The sequence below is a fragment of the Neoarius graeffei genome, chromosome 3, assembly GCF_027579695.1.
Source record: "Neoarius graeffei isolate fNeoGra1 chromosome 3, fNeoGra1.pri, whole genome shotgun sequence".
NCBI classification, from domain to species: Eukaryota; Metazoa; Chordata; class Actinopteri; order Siluriformes; family Ariidae; genus Neoarius; species Neoarius graeffei.
The window spans coordinates 110,037,794-110,061,764 of NC_083571.1; the positions used below are offsets into that span (position 1 = coordinate 110,037,794).

The 23,971-nt window shown below is 43.0% G+C and overlaps 1 protein-coding gene across 1 annotated transcript in view; it reads right to left on the bottom strand.

The window, feature by feature from the left end:
* Positions 1 to 15,131, bottom strand: part of ppp2r5a (protein phosphatase 2, regulatory subunit B', alpha isoform) — a 131,210-nt gene extending 116,079 nt beyond the window's left edge. Inside the window, exon 1 of the mRNA XM_060917891.1 lies at positions 14,436 to 15,131. Coding sequence (XP_060773874.1) covers positions 14,436 to 14,595 — 160 coding nt within the window. The 5' untranslated portion in view covers positions 14,596 to 15,131. The remainder of the gene's footprint in view (positions 1 to 14,435) is intronic.
* Between the last annotated feature and the right edge of the window lie 8,840 nt (positions 15,132 to 23,971).

A 23,971-nucleotide genomic window follows, 5' to 3' on the forward strand; every position in this document is an offset into this window, starting at 1 on the left:
TCCGGTTTGAGAAAAAATAACAAATGATGTACGACTTTGTAAAAAAACTCGTATTAAATGACAAACACAGTATGATTTTGGTAAGTTTTTATTTATATCGTAATATAATACAGCATACGGTGAACCGGACCACAATCCAGGAAAAATAATTAATTAATGCCCTCGTTTTGTATGGAAAATACGGTGATCCGGACCACCGCGTACCGCGTCATATATATATATATATTAGTTATTATGCCTTCGCGTTGTGTTGCCGGCTTTTGCTCCAAAACCTACAAGGATGGGGTAAGTTTATTCAAGCTTCCCAGAGATCCCGAGCTGCATGCGAAGTGGGTGAAGCAAGTCAGGCGCACTCGTGACAAGTGGGAGCCCTCACCAACATCTGTCCTGTGCTCTGAACACTTCGATTTGGATTGTTTTGACACCCTTCCCAGCTTAAAAGAATCTCTTGGGTGTTCAGTTCAGCACAAACGTGTGTTACTACCATCAGCAGTGCCTACACAGTGTTGCCAGATTGGGAGGAATCCCGCCCAGTTGAGCGGTTTCAAGTGCATTTTGGTGGGTTTTGAACACATTTTGGGCTGGAAAACGTCAGCAGTATCTGTTGCCACATACTGCTGAAGTTTTCCAGCCCAAAATATGTTCAAAACCCACCAAAATGCATTTGAAACCGCTCAACTGGGCAGGATTCCTCCCAATCTGGCAACACTGCCAGTATTCCGGAGGGGGTCTACTAGTAGCTATGCCGGATCCAAAGACAGTCCTCCTGTCAGAACATGTGTTGTGAAACGACATAAGATAAAGGTACGTAGAGCTATAGATTCTACATGATAATCATAAATGTAATCATAAAGTCGGCGTGATATCAGTCATGTATTTGCTTGTGAAAGCTTGCGGCTTTCATGTAACTGCCGCCTAGCAACGAGAGGCAAAGGGTAAAGAGGGTAGGCTATCATAGATTCTATTCGGAAGAGATCAACACAATTCTAGACTCCCAGAAGAGGAAGAGCTAGCACTAGAGAGTTCACCAGCGTTTTCATGCGCCATTTCCATTGAGTAGAACCAGAGTAGAACAGCCAGTGAACCGCAGCGTGTTCTCCAGCTGACGTCACAGCATGGCCGCGAGCCACGGACCCAGTTTTCTTGCGCTGTGCAATTAAAAGTTGGATACTTGCGTAACAACAGCTTCTTTTCACGTAATTATAACAGAAATCTAACATGTTTGCCATGTTGTATAGTTTATTTAAGAAATTGCATAGAGTCATGCTCGTGTCATCAGCACTTTAAAAAGTGTTCACTTTTGTACATATCTTCTTGCTTTAGTCATTCAGTTGTGGGGAATGGTTAGTAAGGTTGATTCTGACCTAGGCTATGTTGAGGTCACATATCTACTTTTTAAGTCCATGCTATAGTGTATACAATTTTAGAGATATAGCCTACATGTGCATATGCATTCTTCTTGGTGTTCTCACAAACAGGTGAAATAAATCAGTGTAAATGTGGCCTATGGACATAGCCTGGCCTATTCTCAGCCATTACAAAATCTGTTGTCTGACCATAATTTAACTGATCTGTATACCACTATGCTACTAGATAACAAAATGCCTGTTTGTTTTATTTCATGTGAGATGTTGATAAATGTGAGCTTCGACAAAATGATAAGAGCACCTCTCTGAGTGTCACGTTTACATAAAAAAAAAAAAAAAAAAAAAGGGTGTGCGTGCACGAGCATGGTCGCGCGCAAAAGTGTCCCGGTTTCAGACTAGGGAAATCTGGTCACCCTAGACATAATCCCCCTTCGGGCCTTTCCGCCAGTGGGGAATGAAAACATCCTGCACCGAGTCTTTGGTGAAATGTCAGTAGGCTTCAAAGGATTCGTAACTATTCACAGGCATACGCACTTATGCTGTAAAAGAGATCGGTGGGAATAAGTATGAGGTTGGAGGCAGCAATGCGGGGTCAGTGGTTTGTCTCGGTTTGGTATCCTTTCACTTTGCTTCTGCTTCTCCAGTTTTACCGCTTTCACTGCTAGCAAAGAGTATAAAGTAGAAAAGTTCTTTGTGACTTTCACCGTAACGGTCACAATACCTCCAAAATGGTGCCTCGGTGACGTGAAGACATGACTGACAAACAAAGACCGACTGGGGCAAGAATCACGCTGCCCCATGTTTGAGGGACAAGCAGCTAATGATAGGGCCAGGGTTGCCAAATTGGGCTAGTTTAAACGATCTTATTTGACAGCAAATAATAATAATTAAGGGGCGGCACGGTGGTGTAGTGGTTAGCGCTGTCGCCTCACAGCAAGAAGGTCCTGGGTTCGAGCCCCGGGGCCGGCGAGGGCCTTTCTGTGTGGAGTTTGCATGTTCTCCCCGTGTCCGCGTGGGTTTCCTCCGGGTGCTCCGGTTTCCCCCACAGTCCAAAGACATGCAGGTTAGGTTAACTGGTGACTCTAAATTGACCGTAGGTGTGAATGTGAGTGTGAATGGTTGTCTGTGTCTATGTGTCAGCCCTGTGATGACCTGGCGACTTGTCCAGGGTGTACCCCGTAGTCAGCTGGGATAGGCTCCAGCTTGCCTGCGACCCTGTAGAAGGATAAAGCGGCTAGAGATAATGAGATGAGATGAATGAGAATAATAATTAAGGCTTGGTCCCACAAGGGCGGCACGGTGGTGTAGTGGTTAGCACAGTCGCCTCACAGCAAGAAGGTTCCGGGTTCGAACCCAGCGGCTGGCGAGGGCCTTTCTGTGTGGAGTTTGCATGTTCTCCCCGTGTCTGCGTGGGTTTCCTCCGGGCGCTCCGGTTTCCCCCACAATCCAAAGACATGCAGTTAGGTTAACATGGGGCAGCCTTGGGCTGAGGTGCCCTTGAGCAAGGTGACTGCTCCCCGGGTGCTCTGGTGTGGCTGCCCACTGCTCTGAGTGTGTGCATGTGTTCACTGCTTCAGATGGGTTAAATGCAGAGGATGAATTTCACTGTGCTTGAAGTGTGCATGTGACGAATAAAGGTTTCTTCTTCTTCAATACCGATAACTATCACTACAACGATAAATAAATCGGTCCCCTGCAGTTTGTGTGGTTGGTGGTCACACCAGACCAATAACGATCCCTATAGCCCAGGCCTGGGTTTATCCGTAATGGTGAGATTGCTTCTAGAGCAATTTTTCCAGGCCTGGAAAAATCTGATCCGACAAAGCATCCGACCAATCAGGTAATTGTTTCCATGTGACATTGTCTGAGCATGTGCTATTTTTCCCTGGGCCTATTTGTACATCCTTGTTGCATCATGAAGTCACGGAATACGGAGTCACAGAAAATAAAAATAGAGAAGTACGGATCTTTCATTCACGGATATGTGATTATTTTCCGTGAAATATCAACAGCAAATGAATAAAGTAAACATATCAATGCAGGCAAGATATTTTAATTATGAACTCCGGCAGTCCAACATTTAATTGTTTAAGACTTCGTAATTTTTTATCCATGACGCATCATCCATATGAAATTGGTCACCAATCTGTAATATATTGAAACGTCTGTGACCGATCCGTAAATTATTAGCATCCTTATTGAAATCTGTAACCACTCTGTATTTTGTATCCTTTTTTTTTTTTATTATATTTCCGTAGTCTGTGACCTGTCCGTGTTTTATCAACCACCGGAGTGCGTGCGCATGGGTTGTTTTGAAGAGGTCCAAGCTGTACAGTATGACCCGGAATAATGTGCTACTACTTGGGGAAAAAAAACATCCATGCCCTCACAAAGAATAATTTTTCCAGTCTCCAGGCACTTTTCCAGTTTGGGCTCGTTTCAGGCTTTTCAAGAACGGCAGTATCGAGTTACAGATTACAATCGAAATGTGCTGCTGATCTTCATTCTGCCAGAAACTCAACTGAGGCACATCCAGTGTCATCATCATCATCATCATAATCATCATCGAGTACCAAAAACATGTACTCCTACTCATTCTGAAGAAAGAAAACAAACAACTGTCTCAATGCATCCCTAGTAGTAAAGGAAAAACCCATCGGCATATTACTGATTAGAATTAACGTGCGGTCCGTGATGGCAGAGCTCCAGACAACCACTAACTTACCGTCGGAAAATGACAGCAAAACAACAACAGCTGGAAGATTAGCGCCAGAATCACTAAGCATGCAACCAATATTTCAATCCAAGTTTATGTCATGTCCTGTGTTTCAGCGTGGTTTCCTCTCACCCTGGATTCGGCCTCACATCGGAATAACTTTGGATTAATAAATAAATGTCAATGTACTGCAACGCTCAACTGGTTGGCATGACTGAGAATGCAACGATTATGTAATATATCAAAAACAAAGCCTGAGCTTAGTTTCGGACCACTCATGCACGGCGAAGACGATAGACATCAAGTTAAACGAAAGTCCGTTCAACCATTAGGGACGTGTCCTATTTTATTTTTACCTTTCCGGACAGGCTTCTAACTTTGTAACTCCAAAAGCAGCCATGTAGGGGCTTGTTTTTTTCCACAAGATCTTATGATACTTAGTTATATAATCAGATCCTGAGTAACTGATCCATCAGCTGCACACACACTGCTATTGCGAACAGCATAAAATTTGTACCCACAGGATTATCAGAGTTTGTGATATTACCACACCATTGTGCTGTTAAACATTAAATGTTTATCTCCAGCTGTCTTGAGTTTCTTGGTCCATGTGACATGATCTTGAAGTCCAATGATGCGTTAGCAACAGCTCATGTGAAGTAGAAATTTAGTGCACAGAATACCCTTCCGGTCTTTTTTTTTTTTCAAGATTTTTTTGGGGCTTTTTCACCTTTATTGGATAGGACAGTGTAGAGACAGGACAGGAAATGATCGGGAGAGAGAGACGGGGAGGGATCGGGAAATGACCTCGGGTCGGAATCGAACCCGGGTCCCCGGATTTATGGTATGGCGCCTTAGCCACCTGAGCCACGACGCCCCCACCCTTCCGGTCTTGAAGGAAAGTTTTGTTCTCACATTAAAAAAAAAAAAAAAGAGCCACTACAGGGTTGGACAAGCCCATCAGGCAAGTAAAAAAAGTGTGCTTGCCTGGTCCTGGGTACTGTAAAGCGGACACAGGACCAGCGTTCTTTTGCTTTGAGAAGGATGCAGAATTCCCATTTGGGAATCCCATGGATTCTTGAGAATCCAGCCCAGATGCATATTTGCAGAAATATTTTGCTAGATTTTCACAGAGGCGTCGAGCCCGCCGAGCCCTTTCCGAAGAGAGCAGCCATGGCCCGCTACGACTGCGGCTTGGCGCCCTATTCGCCCCCAAAGCCTGGCATGAGTGCGGCTTGCTGAAAACTTTAACGTGATCCCTGGCTCCAGAAACGTACAAAAATTCATAACTCGGCCACTGAAAGTCGTAGCCCTGACCAACTTTACACGCGCCCCTCTCTCCCCGAGAGACCGTGAGTTGGCCTAGTAGTTAGCATGTCCGCCTCTCGACCAGGACATCATGAGTTCTACAGTACTCATGGTCAGGTCATACCAAAGATCATCATGAAACTGGTACCTACTACCGTCTGGTAAGGCATGCTGCAATACAGATGTGAGTGGGGAGTCAAACTCTAGCAGTTACCAGAGGACTGGTTCCAACACTGTAACCCTAGCTGTATAGGCGAGAGGCTGAGGGCTACTGAAACAGAGATGTGCGCCGCACCCATACGCCTCAAAGAGTTGGTTAGTACTGGGACAGGAGATTGCCTGGGAAGACCAGATTCTAGCGTGAGAGGGACGTTGACTTTTTTGACCCTCTCCCCAAGACCTTTCAAAACGGCCTGCTACGACTGCGGCTCGGCCCGTTACGCGTGTCCAGAATGCGTGTTAGCCGATGTGTGCAGTGCAGCAAAAGGTGGGGTTCAGAGTGAGTAGTAAGCACTATAGGTATGGCGCTGAAACGTGTTGCACCACCATGAAGTGCATTTTATATTTAACGTTCACACAAAATGAAGTCAATAGGAAGTAGGGCTTACAAAAGGAAACAGCCTGAAATCTGCTTTATCACTAGTGAGTGATAAAGGACTAGATGACCATCACTTGAAATTCTGCCGATTGCAACAAGCGACGCATCAAACACGCACTCAGTTTTCTGTGAAATACCCATCATGTACTGACGTAACAAATCCAGACAAAGGACTTGGATTGGTTGACATCAACCAATTTTTTTTTCTCTCTATTGTGTCGCTCTTTCTAATTTGTGTTGCATTTACTATTTTATGAACGTTATACAATATAAGACACACATTCTTTTCTTCTGACACATATTTGCCGAGAACCAGACAGAACGTATTGACTTTATACATATTTGACCTACTGGAATTCCCTGACTCGTAGCCATGGCACTTCTCTCAACACACAGAAATGTTCGATAACCTAAATATCTTAGCAGCTACCGCGTCTTTCTTTTCAGGACCACGCAAAGTCAGATGGTGCAGATAGTACGAGACCTTGGAAACAGTTGTGATGCTAACAAACACCAAAGTGGGTCCAGCGTCAGCAACGCTGCATTTTCATGTGAAGCAAGACGAGGAAGAGGATATATATATATATATATATTAGTGCTGTCAAAAATGTCGCGTTATTAACGCGTTAACTTGACTCAATTTTAACGGCGATAATTTTTTTATCGTGAGATTAACGCTCTGTGACATGATGTAGGTTTTTCATAAGCTTTTGAAACCGCCAGGAACTTGGAACAGAGACTTTGCTTAGAAAAACGATAGCAGCTAGACTGTAATGCCACGCCCCGCACAGCCAGAGTCCTCTGCCCTCCCCCGAAGAGCCACGGTGCTCGGCTTAGGTTTCGTTTTCCCATCGGCGGCTCCAGCCCGACTTTGCAGTGGCTGTGACAAGACGTGTTATGCTCTGCAATAAAAAAAAAAAACATTGGTACAACCAGTGTTCGAACTATGCCGATATTTTCGGGGGGTCCCTTTTTTTCCCTTGGGGGGGGGGTGCTTGCGCTTGTCTCAGAGCGCGGCTCTCCATCGCGCGCTCACTTCGGATATGCAAATGCTTCCCGTTACACACGATTGCTATGTCAATAAACATCATTTTGCCAATATTTTAGAGACCCCCCAACATTTCCCAAATCATGTTTTCAAGGGATCTCATGTCTGTTTCAGGGGATCTCGGATCCCCTGAGTACCCCCGTAGTTCGAACGGTGAGCAAGCCCATTCACTTTTTTATGCTGATAAGAGAATTACAATGGTTTTTCATGTGACAAAAATGTGCGATTAAATTGCGATTAATCGCGAGTTAACTATGACAATCGCGACATTAAATCACGATTAAATATTTTAATCGCTTGAGGATACATGCAGGATACATTTAAGAATTGGGCAAAAGTCTCCGAGTGAGATTTTTGGCACAGCAGGCAGCATTGCCACCTCCCACTTCAGTCCTGAGCTCGGCTTACTGTCTGTGTGGAGTTTCACGTGTTGTTCCTGTGTTAGTGTGGGTTTCGTCTGGGTTCTCCGTTTTCTTCCGTTGACAACTAAAAATTGCTCCTAGTTGTGAATGAGTGTGTGAAAGCGTGCGTGTGTGTGTGCCTGTTAATGGATTGGCATCCCATTCATTCAGAGCAGACCTGGGCATTTTACGGCCCTTTGGTTCATTCTGACCGGCCCGCGTAAGGTTAATTAGAAATTACAAAATAAACGTATTTTCTAATTTTACCTCATGCATGGACTGAATGTGCATTGCTTTTATTTTGAAGTTGTGTTCAACAAAAACGCAATGCGCGCGACATGAACAAGACATGAAATCCCACGAAACCTAATCCCGCGACAACTACTTCTGTAATTTGTCCAGACCACGGGCGATTGCTCTAAGACAACGAGGGAGGCTCAGCCTCCTCTAAAAATGCCCTTATAACTTTAATGTGCGCGTGAGTTTCTCCCCCTCGTGACAGCGCGATGCAGCGCAGCCTCAGTGCACTTCAATGGCATTTGGGAGCTCTGCGCTTTTCAATCTCAAAATGCAAGACGGTTATTGGACAAATACTGCGAAAATGCCCGCCCCCGGACTCCCACGGACTCCCAGCCTCAGTGGACTTCAATGGCATTTGGGAGCTCTGCGCTTTTCAATCTCAAAATGCAAGACGGTTATTGGACAAATACTGCGAAAATGCCCGCCTACGGACTCCCACGGACTCCCAGCCTCAGTGGACTTCAATGGCATTTGGGAGCTCTGCGCTTTTCAATCTCAAAATGCAAGACGGTTATTGGACAAATACTGCGAAAACGCCCGCCTACGGACTCCCAGCCTCACATGGGAGGGACATGGCAGTTTCCGCGAGGAGACTGGTGATTGGTGAAAGCGGCCGGATATTTTCTTTGATTGACAGCTCGTTTCAACTATAGACAGGCAGCGGTGAATCTCAGTTCAGTCCCATGCGGATTCGCAAGTGCTGTGGTGTATTGTAAGAGCTCAGCTTACATTTCGATTTCATTCATTACATACAGTTTCTACCAGCTTTTTTTAGTTTGTATATATTTTCATTGTAAATATAGTGTAAATATAGTGTTGTCAAGTTTGTTATCTTAGTTCCAGAAATTTCGTTTATTTGAGTGACTGAACTTGAACTTGAGGGGGCTAGTCAGCTAGCAAGAAAGCTGCGCACGGATGCCAAGCATTGCTGATTTAATTTTGGCGAAGCCATTTGCCAGTCTTCCTTTCGAGGAAAAAATTAAAGAGCAGGGTAGACCAACGCCTCAAATTGACTTGGTGAAAAAGGTAGGGAATAATACTCGTTCCTTTCAGCTCTCCTGGTACGAGAAAGTGAATTGGCTAACAGCAAGTGACCCACATCAACAACAGTAAATAGGCTACTTTAGTAATATGTCATGGATGAACCAAAAATATAGAATCTATTTAAAATGTTTATGCTGAGTATATTATATTGGAATATATATTTTTCTGGATATGAATTAAACACAGCTACAATTTGGAAAACATTTTTAAACAAAAACATAGCCGAGAACATTTCACACTACAGACCTGGATTAAAAGTGAAGGGTTATCAAAATTGCCAATAAAACATTTCTCAGTCAAAATAAGTAAAATATAGGGAAAGTGTCATTGAATGAAATGTGTGGCACCCAGCTCTACTGCTGAGGTTCCTGACAAAGAGCTGCTTTCAATAATGATCAATTTTTAAACAACATGCCACAATTTTAAAATATAAAATGTTAAAATATACCCCTCCCCCCCAACACCACCATCATGTATATTGGACAGTAGGCTAATGGGCCAAAAGAACCTGTTATTTCACAGTTTGTGACGCTGCCAACAATCAGCCAGATCAGAGGCAAGAGTATGGGCAAAACTGATGTTTTTTCTTTTAAAATCTGGAAATATCGTAACCGACCAGCCTCCCCTGTTTGAAAGACTACCAGCCGCCACTGGTCCAGACCAACCACAAACTTGTACGTCATCCTTCAAACGGTCCAGCCAATCACATAGTGTGACGTCACGATCTGTAGATCTGATTCCTACTTTTTGGTGAATAATCTCATTATTTTTACAAAATATTACATACACAAGTGTCGAAATGCCAAATTCCCCCTTCATGGCCTGCTCTTAAGAATGAACTGTATATATGTATTTGATAAGTTTTCTTTTTAGATTATATTTTCAGACGAGGTGTGATTTTATGTTGTAATATAAAATAATTCTGTTTATGTTTGAATTCAATAAAAAAAAATCTGATTCCTACACCGAATCGACTGATGATCATCTGTCAGCTGTGCTTCGCATCTCCACCTCAGACATTCAACCTGACTCTGATGCACTCGTTAAAGACCAACAGAGACGAGATTTCTCTCACTGAACAAATAAAAAACTGAAAAACACCAAATGAGGTGATTAGACTACAAATATGGGCATCATTATTATAATATGATGTATCTTGCTTGATATTTGGAGTAGAAAGACAATATTGTGATGTCTTTATTGTGTTTTGGGGTGAATGTGACTGAAAAAAAAAATGGTACAAACGTTCAAATTTTGTGAACCATTGTTTTGGGAAATTTGATTGAATAAATGACATTTTTTGTAAGGCAACTTCGTTTTTTCCATACTCTTACCAGTTTGTAAAAACAATGTTATTTACTGCTTTATATAAAGAACTACAATTAATCTCATCTCATTCTCTCTAGCCGCTTTATCCTGTTCTACAGGGTCGCAGGCAAGCTGGATCCTATCCCAGCTGACTACGGGCGAAAGGCGGGGTACACCCTGGACAAGTCGCCAGGTCACCACAAGGCTGACACATAGACACAGACAACCATTCACACTCACATTCACACCTACGCTCAATTTAGAGTCACCAGTTAACCTAACCTGCATGTCTTTGGACTGTGGGGGAAACCGGAGCACCCGGAGGAAACCCACGCGGACACGGGGAGAACATGCAAACTCCACACAGAAAGGCCCTCGCCGGCCACGGGGCTCGAACCCGGACCTTCTTGCTGTGAGGCGACAGCGCTAACCACTACACCACCGTGCCGCCACTACAATTAATATTATGCAGAATTTAGTTCAGCCTTTTGGTCCGGCCCTCCACAAAATTTTCTGTTTCTCATGTGGCCCCATGGAAAAAATAATTGCCCACCCCTGATTCAGAGTGATCGACTGCAACTCCGAGTGAAAATGAATAAATGAATGAATGAATGAATGAATGAATATTTGAACCTATATTTAACAGTATAATGTATCTGGACATGATGGTGAATATATTACCATGAATATTTTTATAAATTGTATGATCAGAAAATATTCATGAACAAACATATATCTCATCTCATCTCATTATCTCTAGCCGCTTTATCCTGTTCTACAGGGTCGCAGGCAAGCTGGAGCCTATCCCAGCTGACTACGGGCGAAAGGCGGGGTACACCCTGGACAAGTCGCCAGGTCATCACAGGGCTGACACATAGACACAGACAACCATTCACACTCACATTCACACCTACGCTCAATTTAGAGTCACCAGTTAACCTAACCTGCATGTCTTTGGACTTTGGGGGAAACCGGAGCACCCGGAGGAAACCCACACGGACACGGGGAGAACATGCAAACTCCGCACAGAAAGGCCCTCGCCGGCCCCGGGGCTCGAACCCAGGACCTTCTTGCTGTGAGGCGACAGCGCTAACCACTACACCACCGTGCCGCCAACAAATATATATGTTACTTAGAATGAAATAGAAAATTCTAAATTTTAGAATCTATAAAATCAAAATTTTGAAATTTTTCAGAATGGCGTTGCGTGCTGTGAATTTTGGTTTTGCAGGGTGTATTGGAAAACACTCATTAATATTCATGAGCAAAGTGCTCCCTAATTGGCCGACGAATACCTTTTCTTCCACCGCTAACCCGAACCCTTACCAGGCTTGTAGTACTTGAGTCCAGGACTCGTGATTGACTTGGACTTGAGCACTGATGACTCGGACTCGTGCATTAACTGCATTCGGACTCGTAAATTGGAGACGAGGACTCGGATTTTTTTCTTTATTTTTTTTTGTAACATGCCATAATAATTTGGCATAAGATATTTATAATCTACATTAATTTTTGTACTAACTTTGTGCAAGAGTGTCACACCTGCACGCCTTGGCATGCGCATCAGACTGTCGAGTGCGCTCCAGACAGCGCGCGTGCGCCGTAAACAACTCGCACCTGCACAGGATTAAGGCGCAATCAGCGCGCCTATACAAAAACTATGAACAAAAACATACTTACTTTGCGAAGTATTGAGTTGCATTGCTGATACATTACCAAGCCTTATTTCCTTGTTTGGGTTGTTCCTGATCTCCTGTTTCTCGTCTTTGAGTCTACCGAGTCTATGATAGCCTGTTTGTGCCTCGCTTGACCTGTCACCTGTTTCACTGTTTTACAGAATACTTCGCGCTCCCTGACAAAGAGAAACACCTTCACCTGTTTATACGTCATGTTCAGGAACAAACTAATGTTAACGGCGCTGAAACAGTCACCGTCAAATGGTGCAGGTGGAATGTTGGATGCAACTCAGACTCGACTCAAAAGTTTTTTTTATTGACTCGGACGTGAGGTTGAGTGACTTGGAAAGTCAAAACAAGGCGGTAAAACATTAAAACGTCCACCGTCCAATCAGGCAGCACTTTCCTCATGAATGAGCTCTGACAGGCCAACTTGCAGAAAGAAAATGTGTGTTGCCATAGAAACGAACTGCCGAGCTAAGAAAGTTATGATTGGTTCAATCCGTGCTCGTGAGTATAAACTGTACGTCGATTGGTTGATTTGATGACCAATCAGCAGCCGAATTTTCCTATCATAAGTTAAAATTTGTGCGCCGCCATAGGGAGGAAAAGTAATCTCATCGCCCCCTACTGGATGCGTTCCAACCTCTATGGCAAAATGAATGGGAATATCTTTTCAAAAAATTACATTTCGGGTTACACTTCAAAGTTAAGACAACGGCTTCCATATGTTGTGCATGTCGGGCAGCTCTATCGACCCTGGTGATCATACTTTATTTTTTCCACCGATTTGAATTGTTTTGAATGTTTTTTAATAAGCTGATCAAAGACTACACGGACCCGACGTCGCGTATGTGACGTCACCGCAAGTCTAGCGCCTTTCCAAATCTGTAGCAGGTAGCGGCCGGCGAGTAGCCTACATCAACGTGCCGATTTGTATAGCGTGGTTGGCGGAGCATTTCTGTACCAATAAGAAATGCATCCCTCGTGGGGATAACTAAGCGTGGAATAGCTAAGCCTACTGCTGACGTAATATGAGCGACTCTGACTAGACAGTTTGGTTGTCCGTTTCTGACAGGTTAGGCGCAATTTCGATGTTTTAAAAGAGAGCGAAATTTCACCTGATACTTTCACAGTTAGTCGATAATCCCAACATGTACAACATATTTTTTGGGGGTGTACAAGTTCCACGTCATAACTTCGTGGGATTTTTTTTTTAAATCGGGTCTATGGGATTTTCAATAGTATGGCTCTCGGCTAAAGGCCAATTTATGCTGACAATGCAGTCCTCGCAGATGGCGTCGCAGATGGTGTCTGCGTAGCCCCCCCCTTTGCAGACGCTCTGTGCGCACCTCCCAAAAATTGTGACCACCGCAGAAGCCTCGCAGACAGCGTCGCAGACAAGAGGGCTCTGATTGGTCCACTCTACATCCGCTGTACACGCACTTCCGCTTCCCTATTTTCCCGGTTTGGTTTGTTTTCACGACCGCCATTTTTAAAAACACGAGCGAAGATGGAGCAGCACGAAGAGCAGTTGATCAAGGAAGTGAGGAAGTACGTACATCTATACGACTCCAGTTCTAGTCATTATAAGTAACCGGAGGATAAACACTCCACTAACCACACCCACCAACTACTCCTAGCGATTTCGCGACTTCGCGCCCCCTTGCTTTGTGGCGGTGAATAACATCGCGCACGCCTATTACTCCCCGCTCAACGATAAATTACAACTGTCTGCGAAAAGCTATCTGCGAAAGCCTTGTCGCAAGAGCATGCAGAGGCCCTTAGGAACGCTACCACTAGGATCGCTGTGTTTCACTTTCCCTCCCTATAGAAACAAACTGCCGAGCTAAAAAAAAAAAAAAAAAAAAGTTATGATTGGTCCAATCCGTGCTCGTGAGCATAAACTGTACGTCGATTGGTTGATTTGATGACCAATCAGCAGCCAAGTTAAAATTTGTGTGCTGCCATAGAAACGGACTGCCGAGCTAAGAAAGTTATGATTGGTCCAATCCGTGCTCGTGAGCATAAACTGTATGTTGATTGGTTGATTTGATGACCAATCAACAGCCACGTTAAAATTTGTGTGCTGCCATAGAAACGGACTGCCGAGCTAAGAAAGTTATGATTGGTCCAATCCGTCCTCGTGAGCATAAACTGTATGTTGATTGGTTGATTTGATGACCAATCAGCAGCCGAGTTTTCCTATCATAAGTTAAAATTTGTGTGCTGCCATAGAAACAAACTGTCGTTATGATTGGTTCAATCCGTGCTCGTGAGCATAAACTGTACGTCGACTGGTTGATTTGATGACCAATCAGCAGCCAAGTTAAAATTTGTGCACTGCCATAGAAACAAACTGTCATTATGATTGGTCCAATCCGTGCTCGTGAGCATAAACTGTACGTCGATTGGTTGATTTGATGACCAATCAGCAGCCGAGTTTTCCTATCATAAATTATTAGTGCAAGGCCTTGAGGCTGCTGTCCAACTCCGACCTGTTAGTTTTATGGTGATTCTTTAGATTAGAATTGACCCTAAAGGAAATAAACATTATAGAATTATTTTTAAATCAATCAAATCAAACACCCGGAACAGAGAGAGAGTAGAAATAAAGGCGGACATGTCTGAGCATTAAGATGAGCTCTGTCCTGTGCTGATCCTCTTACCGTGGATGTTGGCTCTGAGCTGCGGCAGGGCGGACAGCTCTCCGGAGCAACCGTGGCTCCGAAAGCGGGATGAGCTGGGGGATTTCCGCTGCTTCTGCGCCTTCTTTACGGATCTCCGAGTGAACCCGTCCACTTTCTCTGTCGCCGACACAGCCGACATGTTCTCTCTGTCACAGGAGCTAACGACAGCTAACCTAAAGTCTGATGTAACCTAGCAACGGAGTTGAAGTTTTATCCCGACAGTCGCACATCAGAAAACTGTTTACTGACTGTGAATCACCAGCGCTCACTTCAACTAGCAGGAAAAGTTTTTGCCCCACAGGCTTCGGCTACACTTCGGAAAGTAATCCACAGGTTTCCAGTCCGTTTAGTGGCCCATGAACAAAGTAAAAGTCGCTCATTTGGAGTGTCGCTGTACAGAAGCAGCCCGCTGCGGCCGGACCGGGTTCACTCATATTCCCCACACGTCAATTTAGGACATTTTTAAAACGCAGTTGGTGTAAAGACATATTACAGATTATCCCTCAGCCACGTCAGTATCTAATAAAGACCAGCCTATCTTACCCGACCTCATATGACAGTCATGGAGTGCTGTTTCACCCAGAATTGACCTTTAAAGTCAACATACAGGACTAAAAGTGTCCATTCTACACTACATGACAGTCATTTCAGCCCGCCCTTCTGCCTCAGGACTCCGCTGCTGCTGCGATTTGACAGACAGCGCGTTCATCCAATCAAACGAGACGCTCGGAATACCATCGACCAATCAGATTCTTACTTGGTCGTGTTCCACAAACCAGCAGCTGTTTCATGTTAGACGTCAAGTGAGACGTAAAACCTGTTTGTTTCTATGGGATCGTAGGGCACTTCTGTAGGGCACAGGCAGAGATTTAGGATACAGCCGCAACCTGTGAGATGGTGTCGAAAAAATAGCGTCTTTCAACTGAGGGAATTTTTTTATTTTTTATTTTTGGTAATAACCTACAATTATCGACACCTTAACGATCTTTTAGCTGTTGCAAAAGTAGAAAAGACTTTCAGTACATGAATCGTGCATGAATAATTACTCCAACTTCCACTGGGAAAAATGACTTGATTACTTGGTGTATCAGATCACGTGACATCGTTGCACAATTAATTATCGACACCTTTGTCCACAGTTATCGACATCCAGATGATTATTTATTTTAAAAATAATAATAATAATAATAATAATAATAATCAGGATGTGGTATTAAGTTAACAAAACATAGTTTTTATTTAAAATTTGTTTTACATAGACTTATATTTGGTACAAAATATCTTTCATATAAATATACTGTATGGATGTGGGTGTTTATGTAAATAAGGAAGTGATTCTAATGTTTGTAAACAAATGAACTGATGATGTTTTAACCTGCATCAGAAAATCTTTTCGTTCCACTTTCGAAGTATTTTCGTAGATCACATTTTGTTCATCATTCATTGTTGTTTGTTTTAATTTCTAGTTTTGTAGCTTACCAATAAACATCAACAGGGAATTGATATTATAACCGCATGGAAACCCAGGTCAAAGGTCGCATGTCATTCCTCGAACCAAAATATAAACCGTCTACTGCAGGGGCGATTTCTCAGAGACAACAAGGGAAGCCGAGCTTCCCCTAAAATTCTCTCCCCAAACTGCGGCGTCTACGACGTTGAATTCTCATTAAAACAATAACTTGCATAACATAATATATGCCCAAGATTGTATTTATGTTCATAACTATCCTGTAACTTATTTGAGTGATGTCTAACGAACTTGCAGTTCGCTACGAGAATCACCTTTGCTGCCAGGCTGTAACCTTTCTTATTTCAATGGGCGCTATGGACTGGCAGCAGTGTTGCCAGATTGGGCGGTTTTAAGTGCATTTTGGCGGGTTTTGAATATATTTTGGGATGGAAAACGTCAGCAGTATCTGGCAACACTGACTGGCAGCCGGGTATCCGTTGCAGTCTACGAGACGGCTCTGAACAGCCAATTTCGGCTAGTTGTTATTGGTTAAAATCAACAAAATCGTCACTTCCAAGGAAGCCGGGCTTCTCTGGGACTAAACGAGACAGTGGGAGGGACAAGAAGCCGGGCTGATAAAGGATTATTGGAGGTAGTGTTTGAAAGACATGAGGAGGGCGATACATCGGCGAGGAACACGGAAGTATGATCAGTCAGTCCCTAGCGGATGTCGAGAAAGTGTAGTCGTGTGCCAAAGTGCTGTCCGAATTTCTTTTCATATAAACGGTTCTTCTCATTGATGTCTCTGTACATTACTCTGTAAATAAATGTAAATATTACTCGTTGTGCTCTGTTAACTTTCATCCATTCTATCAGTTTGATTATTCGTGAATTCACTCGTTTATTTCATTTGTAGTTCAATCTGGTTGTAGGCTAGCTTGAGCCTTATTGGGATCTGCAGTGCTAGCTGCTAACAGAAATTGGTGAAGTCTCTGGAAAGCACAACCAGCTGGTATGACAGGGTCACAGACCATTTTCTGGAAAAGGAGCGAAGGGCAGAATTTGTGTATAAATAGTGTTCATGTTCATGAATGTGAAGTGTGTATATTGTTCAGTAATGTTAAGAGAATGGTGGGCTCTGTGTTATAGGTTATACCTGGGTATAAGATTCAAGGTTCTGTGTGTTGCATAGCCTACCTGGTTATGAATTTCCAGACTGTGTTGCAGAAGATGTTCAAGGATGTGTTGCACAGCTGGGTGTTGTGTTAAAGACTCTGTGTTGCATATCAGGGTATGAGGTTCAAGGCTCTTCGTTGAATAGCCAGTGATTTTTGGATGTTTGATATTTTTGATTAAGGATATGAGGCACTAGCCTGGCAAGCCAGACTATAACATGAAATGTACAAGCAAAAATACTTTCTGCCACTAGGTAGGGTTGTCTAGTTCACTGTGCTAATGGGGCACACTTTTCTATGCTTTGATATCCGGCCTACAGGTTTTACGATGAATGCGTAAAATGGGCTTCCCCTGTTTTAAAAACCAGCAGCCGCCACTGGTCTACTGATATTGTAATATGTGGTAGATATTTACAACAAACTGCAAATATATATTTTTTTTTTCTGAACGGAATCGAAAAATCTGAATATTTCAAGTATTAATTCTGTTCTAATTCTATTTATTGCAATAGGATTCCAAATACTCTATAAACATTCCATTCTGTTATGAATCAGGAAAAAAATTTTTTATAATTCTCAGCACTTTTATTATTATTTAAAAAAAAATACTTCATCTACTTCAACAATGTTACCCAAAGATCGATCCATAACAGTTGTAAATGTCACTTAATTCCACAGCGTGTCGATAATGGTGGACACCGGTGAAAGTGATCACTATTATCGACACCTCATACACATGACTTCTCAAATGCGCGTTTAGATACAAAATGGCGAATGAAAGCGTAAGAAACAAAGTAGGTTTCGACGAAGAGATCATGAAACATCGGTGAATCCGATCAGTAAAAACATGGCCATGATCTTTCCACTATGCTTACCTGCGATGATAACGTCCGGGTTTTCCGAAAAATTTCTGATCATACTAAAAAAAATTCCATCTCAGGTAACGAGCTGTGTCATCAGACGACAAGATCAAAGGGCGAGGCGGGTCTTTGGGTTGATTAATTAACCAATAATAACTGTTGTAATTGAAACTCACCTTTTGTAAAATTGTTTTTTATTGGTAAATCTGAAAAGGTGTCGATAATTACGGACTGTCGATAATTGTCACTGGTCTATTTTATTTATTTGATTTTTGCTTGTTTTTGTTTTTGAATAATTGTTCGTTAAAATTGAGTTTACAGTTTACAAAGCCATGCTGTGCGCTGGGACTGGGTGAATTAAAGACAAAAGTGAAGTCAATAAAGGATTCAGGAAGCAAATGTTGTCCATTCATGCACAAATATGTATAAAATGCTGCACCTTCCATGCTTGAGGGCGCCTCCAAATCAAAGAACCAGTGTATTTTACTGCCTTTCGAACTTGCTTTGCTTTGTTCAGCTCTGCATTTTCCCCTGATGAAACCCTGAGGACAGCAGACACTGGTTTAACTTGTCTTTCCTCTCTGGAAAAACTACTGAACACAGAACTGTATTGTACACTTCATTATATTATATAACTAAAAGTCATAAATAGCAGGAATGAAAATGTTGGAAGAACTGCATTTGAGCCATAATTTTTTTTTTAAGGAAGGTGTTTCCGAATACAGTTAAACTGCGAAAATATATATATAAGCATCAGCTGTAATGAAGGCTACTGGGTTTTGCTGCAAAATGAAGAAGCGAGTATGACAAAGTATCCAGAAGTACTGTGGTTGGTTCTGCAAGATGCTCAGTAAAACCTACAGCTCATTTCCTCATAAAACTGCACCCAGACTGTTTTTTTTTTTTCCCAAGAAAGGGTAATCGCAGCATATACTGACTTTGGTTCATTTATTAATGTTTACTGCTCCTTATACTATTTTAATGGGCAGCACGGTGGTGTAGTGGTTTGCACTGTCACCTCACAGCAAGAAGGTTCTGGGTTCGAGTCCAGCAGTGGACGGGGGCCATTCTGTATGGAGTTTGGATATTTTTCCCATGTCTGTGTGGTTTCCCTCATATTCCAAAGACCTGCAGGTTAGGCTAACATGGCCTGAAGTGCCCTTGAACAACCCCCAACTGCTCCCTGGGCACTGTGGCACAGTTGCTCACTGCTCTGGGTATCTGTGTGTGTTCACTGCTTCAGATGGGTTAAATGCAGAGGTTAAATTTCATTGTGTGCTTGAGTGTACATGTGACAAATAAAGGCCTCTTGGCTTGGCTTCTTCTTCTTCTTCTAAAAAAAAGCAAAAGTCAAACAATTCCAGTCATCTGTGGTAAATTAACACACTGTAAAACATTTACTGACAACATACAGTGCCTTCCACGATTATTGGCGCCCCTTGACGGGGTTAAAGGTAGGATATTCCTTATTTTTTCAGTGCTAGATGAAGCGACTTCAACAAAAGGTGGATTTTTAACCCCTCACCCTTTTTACTAATCTTTACAAGGGGTGCCAATAATTGTGGATGGCACTAATATATATATATATATATATATATATATATATATATATATATATATATATACACCGATCAGCCATAACATTATGCCCACTGAGAGGTGAAGTGAATAACACACACACACACACACACACACACACACACACACACACGTAATATACTATTAATTTGCAAGTAAAATGCTTGTAAATATAAATATAATAGAAAATAAAACATAAACCAGAACATTTGCTTGAGGCAGGATACACCTGAGCAGAAGGTTAAGGGTCTTGTTCAAGGACACAGCCATGGCAGTTTGGCTTTGCTAAGATTTGAACACAACCTATAACTCAAAGCCTGAACCACTGTGACACCACCATAGGCCAGCGATAGGCCAACTCCTGTGCACGGAGTCAAGATTTTACTACCAAATAAAGTTAAACTCAAGGTCAACACAAGGAGAATTATTACCATTCTCCTCCCCTCTGGCGAAATGTTCAATATCCCACGATATTGAACACTGACCCTTTCAGTCATCCTGTACCGTAGGTGTTAGGGCCTCCAGTGACCCTAACACCTACAGGATGACTGAAAGGGTCAACGACCCATGTGACCTCAACGACTCTCCTTAGGTTTGCTTTTGGTCCACTAGAGGATAAATACCTGGAACTCCCTACTAGTCAGTCAGAACTGAAGAAGCCTTTCGGATGAGAGGTGAAACGTCTTCAAGAATTTCAAGCGAGTCCAGTTGCCTTCTTTAGCACCTATGGAATATCCCACGATGCATTGCGGTTTCTGGTATTTTACTGAAAACCAATGCACTGCTCAAATTGCCTCATTATTCACCTGTAAAAATAATAAAACAATATTTTGCTGTCAATAAATACTTACAGTTTCTTCATGGGTACTTTTAGCTCAGCACTAGCTAATATACTGCAGCTGTAGTAGAGTAAAATGGCATTTTTGTAGCAAAAAAAACCCATCTAGGGCGGCACGGTGGTGTAGTGGTACGCTGTCGCCTCACAGCAAGAAGGTCCGGGTTCGAGCCCCGTGGCCGGCGAGGGCCTTTCTGTGTGGAGTTTGCATGTTCTCTCCGTGTCCGCGTGGGTTTCCTCCGGGTGCTCCGGTTTCCCCCACAGTCCAAAGACATGCAGGTTAGGTTAACTGGTGACTCTAAATTGAGCGTAGGTGTGAATGTGAGTGTGAATGGTTGTCTGTGTCTATGTGTCAGCCCTGTGATGACCTGGTGACTTGTCCAGGGTGTACCCCGCCTTTCGCCCGTAGTCAGCTGGGATAGGCTCCAGCTTGCCTGCGACCCTGTAGAACAGGATAAAGCGGCTAGAGATAATGAGATGAGATGAGATGAAAAAACCCCTCTATACAAAGCGAATGACAAGATTTCATCTTGAAAGACCTTCTTGTTGAGGGTTTAGTCGAGGAGTTAGACATTTTCCATATCTGACAAGAATTAAAATCATGGTCTGTCAACAATCTTTGAACAGTTGCTGGAATATCCCGAAAAGCTTCTTCAGTTTTTGTTTGACTGTAATTTGACTGCAGCTTCCTGTTTAGAAACTCCAAGTCCCAGCATGCTGTGTGGTTGTAGCTCATTAAAGTGTATGTAATGTCTCTAAACCCCAACAATCATTATGTTGATGGACCATGTGTTTTCAAACCATAGCTGATCCAAAAGGCCATAAATTAATGGAAAATCAATAAAATCGGCCGATTTTCACGGAATCTGCCAAGACTGAACTGGAAGATCCCTAAGGGGTGCGTGACGTCACAAGTGCAACAATCTAAGTATCGATTTTGTTCCCGTGCTCAGCAGTGGTTAGATCAGTCTCGAAATGGAATCACGTTTTGGAGAGAATTCTGATAGTGATTGGGATTCTTATATGTCAGACGAAGGGGCAGATGATTATCAAGGATATTCTGGAGTAAATGGTTATCTTTTCGAGTCCCCAAGACAAGAAACAGATGGCAGTTCAGTCAGTTCACGACAGTCCCGCTCACCGCCGATAGCGCACCACCAGCCAGAGAGAATCGGAAACATGGATTGGTTTGTGGATTTTTATTCTAAGCTGACTGCTGCAAAATACAGTATAGGGAAAATATTTACATGTGCCTCAATAAAGGCAGAAATATAATCTTTAAAACATAGACTTATTCAGTGTAATTAATGAAAGAGAATATGAAGTGGGCAATAATAAGGGAATCAACGAACTGTCCAAATGTCAGATGAAATGGCATTTTTTAAATCAATGTGTTTCTTTTTTTGCTCTGATAATTCCCATGTGGTCGTTCTGGTGGTGATGAACACTTGATGAATCAGATTTATTATTAGTAGGCGATATGAAATCTGCTCGCTTTGTTTGCACAAACCTCACCCACTGTCGCTTTAGATTAGTGTCATTTCTCGGAAATTCATGAACTGAATGTCCTGTTGTATATGGATTTGAACATCCAACCACAACGCAGCACTTTCCCATTGTTATTTTTGTAAGATTCCATCAACAATATCCAATTTCAGCGAGTAAACAAGTATGGAGTCAGATGAACCGAAATGGCCCAGATAACCGGGGTTCCACGTGTGACGTCATGCGAGATTAGCCCTGAGGTAAGGCTGCCTTTTTCTGGGATCCGGAAGCCACGATTTATCGATACTATTGTACTTGATAATAAAATAACAAATAATTAATATTATGGGGTGGCACGGTGGTGTAGTGGTTAGCGCTGCCGCCTCACAGCAAGAAGATCCGGGTTCGAGCCCCGTGGCCGGCGAGGGCCTTTCTGTGCGGAGTTTGCATGTTCTCCCCGTGTCCACATGGGTTTCCTCCGGGTGCTCCGGTTTCCCCCACAGTCCAAAGACATGCAGGTTAGGTTAACTGGTGACTCTAAATTGACCGTAGGTGTGAATGTGAGTGTGAATGGTTGTCTGTGTCTATGAGTCAGCCCTGTGATGACCTGGCGACTTGTCCAGGGTGTACCCCGCCTTTCGCCCGTAGTCAGCTGGGATAGGCTCCAGCTTGCCTGCGACCCTGTAGAACAGGATAAAGCGGCTAGAGATAATGAGATGAGTTAATATTATTTCTCCCCTGCTTTATTAATTAATTTTGGTTGTTACTAATGATATATATTCACTTTAAGGCATTACAATAAGGCATTACATACACTTTAATGCCATGTTGATGTGTTGTGCAGACTTACCAGCATGTTGTTCATTTTATACACAGGACTGAGTGATATTAAAACTCCAGTTACTGTTTCAAGATCAACAGGTACCCAAGAGATATGAGCGCATGTGTCGCCCCCTGGTGCTACAAACCCAAATCACAATTTTAACGAAGAAAGCCTTTACTTAAAATAAACATTGGCCATTGTCTTGTTTGTTGAAAATCTCCTACATATGGACCTCCTAACAACCAGAGATGTTCATCAACCATCCAGCCCACATGGCCAAGAAATAGTAGAACTTCTCTGACCATATCACAGCAACGTGATTAGGAAGGATGGCACTGCTGCCTCACAATCCCAAGGTCCATGGTTTGATCATGAGCTCTGGTTGTTGTCGGTGGTGTGGCGTTTCAAATGTTCTTGCTGTGTCCATGTGAAAAACAGGGGGATTGGTGTCTCTAAATTGCCCCATGGGTGAATTGTGCCCAAAGATAGATGGGCGTCCCATCCATACTGTATACACACACACACACACACACACTCGCACACTCATGCTCAGTGTTGCTGGGATCCACTGTGACCCTGACCAGGATGAAACAATTATGGAATCTCTCTTTGGCATGTCACTACAGTGACATGGCCACTCTGACATCCATCAGAGCTACAAGGAACGAATTACACTAGTCGTTGCCTTCTACTGGATTATTACAGAGGTTTTCTCCTCGCACACAGACAATTTAGAGTCACCAATTAACCTAACCTGTGTGTCTTTGGATTGTAGGGGAAACCGGAGCACCCGGAGGAAACCCATCCAAACAGACACGGGGAGAACATGCAAACGCCGCACAGAAAGGCCCCTCCCTCCTTCCCATCAGCCACTGGGCTCAAACCTAGAACCTTCTTGCTGTGAGGCAACAGTGCTAACCACTGCACCATCGTGCCACCCTACTGAATATGAGTGAAAGAAAAATAGACCGTTTCTAACTTTCAAGCAGCAAACGCAAAGAAACAAAATCAACACTGGTGATACAAAGTGAGCCAGTGACCCCCGTTTCACTAGTGACCCCCTGCTCACAACCAAATTAGTCAACTGGAACTGGATGTAAACTTAAAAAAAAAAAAAAACAATACCCCTGCAACACCATGATTCAAATTCCTATTAGTCATTCATCTCAATACTATATGGGGTCTAAACCCATTTGGTACGATTTCATAAGGCGGAACACCAGCCACATCACCAGATAATGACATACAGTGGATATAAAAAGTCTACAGACCCCATTAAAATGATAGGTTTTTCTGATTTTAAAAAAAA